The sequence below is a fragment of the Citrus clementina genome, unplaced genomic scaffold, assembly GCF_000493195.1.
Source record: "Citrus clementina cultivar Clemenules unplaced genomic scaffold, Citrus_clementina_v1.0 scaffold_5, whole genome shotgun sequence".
Lineage (NCBI taxonomy): Eukaryota > Viridiplantae > Streptophyta > Magnoliopsida > Sapindales > Rutaceae > Citrus > Citrus x clementina.
In genome coordinates this window covers 26,607,522-26,610,866 of record NW_006262201.1, presented here as the reverse complement: position 1 = coordinate 26,610,866, position 3,345 = coordinate 26,607,522, and the positions used below count along the sequence as shown (strand labels likewise).

At 33.6% G+C, this 3,345-nt stretch overlaps 1 protein-coding gene across 1 annotated transcript in view; it reads right to left on the bottom strand.

Annotated features, from left to right (window-relative positions):
* Nucleotides 1-3,074, bottom strand: part of LOC18041517 (UV-B-induced protein At3g17800, chloroplastic) — a 3,738-nt gene extending 664 nt beyond the window's left edge. The window contains exons 1-3 of the mRNA XM_006432626.2: nt 2,830-3,074; nt 1,483-1,751; nt 8-177 (exon numbers count right to left, since the gene is read on the bottom strand). Of these exons, the coding sequence (XP_006432689.2) occupies nt 8-177; nt 1,483-1,751; nt 2,830-2,964 (574 nt within the window). The 5' untranslated portion in view covers nt 2,965-3,074. The remainder of the gene's footprint in view (nt 1-7; nt 178-1,482; nt 1,752-2,829) is intronic.
* Between the last annotated feature and the right edge of the window lie 271 nt (nt 3,075-3,345).

The window sequence follows — 3,345 nt, the reverse complement described above, 5'->3', positions numbered from 1 at the left end:
GATTCTAGTTTCTGTTCTTGGTTTGGCCAAAAATCCACTCTTCCGACAGGATCTGAGGTTTCTCCTATCTTAGGAATCATTGAAATATCATTCTCCACAAATTTCTGGACTATCAAGCAGTATATTATCTCTTCCACTGCCTTCTGTCTTTCCTTCTCTTTGACTTCAGCTATTCTCCTACAATTCAAAGGATTCAGTTATAGTGGCTACTCAGTAACAGTAACCAAGATATTTAACAACTTTTGATAAAAATTGAGCTGAAAAATAAAAATAAAACACCTGGGAACACATTTAAAACCAGGCAAACAGTTCAAATATTTTGCTAAAACATATTTTAACATTTTGAATGTCGTGGACAGAATTGATAAAACTGGAAAAGAAAGAACTCCAAGCATGCTCATATCTTCACAATACAGTTATAATAATAATAAATTAGGTTCAAATAAGCTAATTTTGCAGTAGTTAACAATTAGTTTACATGTGTTATAGCTCCCAGCCCATATTTGTTTCCCTTCTTTTAATAACTTTTGTTCTTCCAAAACTCTACCATTGTCTTTTAGCAGAATCATTCAAATGTGACTATTTTATGCCCAATTAAATTTCGAACACTAAATTTTCTTCTAAACATATCATTCTTGAATCTGGATGGTAAAGGAGGATTTGACAATGTGCTTCAAGCAATTCAAGTTAGTTTTATAATGTATTATTGCTAAGATGTGTCAGCAAAACTTGAATTTAAAATTTAATTAACAATTTGATATCTCAAGAGGCATAGAGGAATAGAATATCCTACAACATAATATTCAATTGATATGTTTTTTTCTCTTAATATCAAAAATCAATAAACCTAATAAAGAATTTTTGGCTAAGGTCTCAAATTCTATTGTGTTAGTCCGCCAGAAGTTAGATATTCTAACTTACTCTTCCCTATTCTCTCTCTGACACACACAACGGTTAATGAAGTTCAGTAAAATAAACCAAGGCTGCAGCTGAAGAAACACAGATAGAATTATAACTTAGGAAGAGAAGACAATAATTCAAATTTCTCTAAGCTGAACTACCATGCTCTACTTTAGGAAACTAAAGTGCGTAACTAGCACATCCTCTTTCTGAATATTATAGGTTCGCTTTAAGTGATCCAAAATGCGACTGTAGCAGTCTCTAATTTATTGCTTCTATCTCCACTTCCGCCACCATATGGTCTACCAGGCAACTAAACTCAACTAAGCTATAAGACTAACTAAACAGGTTGGTTATCAAATCATCTCTGGTATTGCATTCCAAATAAAATTATCTCCCTAGCAACCCAAAGTACTGTAAGTGGCATCATGTTTGAAAATAAAGCCCCAAAATATGAGATAAAACTGCATTTTTCAAGCACATGGTCTTGCTAGCTTACGACATGAATAGGACTCATAAATTGGACAAACTGTTAGATGGAAATGAGTTTCAAAAGAAGTGGTGGATGAAGATTTAACTCACTGGTAAAGGAGATCCTGAGAAGTATCTTCTCTCTGGACATTTTTATCAATTTGAATGTTCTCCAGTTGCTGATCAATGGCCGCAGGGAGTAAATGCGGATGGGTTTGCAATATTTGCGCTAAAAGCTGGCCAACAGGGGATTCAAACTGAAGAGGAGCAATTGGTACCACATTCCGATCTGAACTCCCTGATGCTCTAACTGTTAAGTCTCTCATGCGGCACTTGTCCATTCCATTTCCTAGCTTTGGGATGCAGAATGACGGACATCTCTAGTAGAGAAAAGATTGTATGAAACACTAAGAAATGATTAAAAAGCAAATGAAAAAAAAAAAAAAAATACATGCAGATTTTGCATCAAGCCTCAAGCCAAAAATAACGATCCTCTGGCCCTGTAACCAGAGTGCAACATAACGGAACCAAACTTTGCCTGAGGTAGGCCCATGACAACTGTAATCTAGTCTAACAGATGTTCACAGTTTTAAGTATTTCTACAGAAAACTATAAGTGCTTGGAATCTTATAATTTATACTTTGTCGTGCAGTTATATCTATTAAGCAACATAGTATTGTTACTGATAGTATCAACTAAACCAGATTATTAAAAAGTCAAACTTTTATTTCTTCACCTTCCCTTGCGCATTATTCTCTTTCACAGGATAACCATTTCAAGACACTTATTATAAGCTACAACATTCCCAATTATGTTGCAATTCTCAAATTCAATATTTTTTTTTCAGGATTTCTTCTTTTCTTTCCTATTGCTAATCAAGACTCACTAAAAGGCCTCTAGAGTCTCAACATGAAAATCACTGAAGCGAGCATCCTAATTATATTTTTAAAACAGAAGTACATAAGACAAGGTTGCCCAAGAACCAAGGCATCATCTAGACAATAAATATTATACCACAAATTTTGAGAACAGACAAAGTCCAAATCAATTTTTTAGCCTCCTACCTCTCTTCCGGGATTCGAACTCGGATGGCCAAAAAAAGAAACCACTCGAGCAGGGCCCCGGGGGGCAACAGATCACGAATTATTCTCTCTTAAAATCTATCAATAAAATTTATCTACAGAAGAAATATATAAGGACAATTGTGAACCACAAATTAATTAACATATAAGATTATGCCAAAAACCATAAACATCTATCAAGCTCAGCTAAAACAAGTGGAGCTTATCATTTTGGTTAGTTGCAGAAAGTAAAATGACCATATGGGTGTATAAATTAAAACTTTCCGTTTTCCTGCTCCTACTAATCAAAATTATTCTATCAAGCAAACCTAGATAATAAAATTGTTCAAAGGAAATGAAATAATAATAATGATGATGATGATTAAAAAAAACTTACCTTGAAAAAAAGTGAAGAACAAAGATACTTGGAATGAGGAACAGAATGGAAGTGCTGTCTGAAACTAAAACTGAGACCTCCAGTTGATGGACTTATCAACAACACATCACTTGCTGCTCCTGCTAACTGCACCATTCTTTTATTTGTTTATTTGTTGATATTTTTATTTTTATTTGTTATTTATTCAGCAAAAGACCTCCAATTTCAACCCACAGCCCAAGAAAGAAAGACACAGAGAGAAGACGTTGAATGGGGTTCTTGCGGTAGTTATTTATTTATATTTATATATATAGACTTATAGAGGGGGGATATTTTAAGTTTCATGGATGCGGTGCCGTTTTACTCAAACAAAATAACAAATTATTTTGGAAGGGGCCTATCCTTGGGATCCCTATTTTATTGAATTATTTTTTATTTATGCGTATAGTTTTAAAATTATTTCATATAGATCCCTTTCGATATAGCATTACTGCATTAGTAAAATAAAAAACACCTATATAACACAATAATGAATTG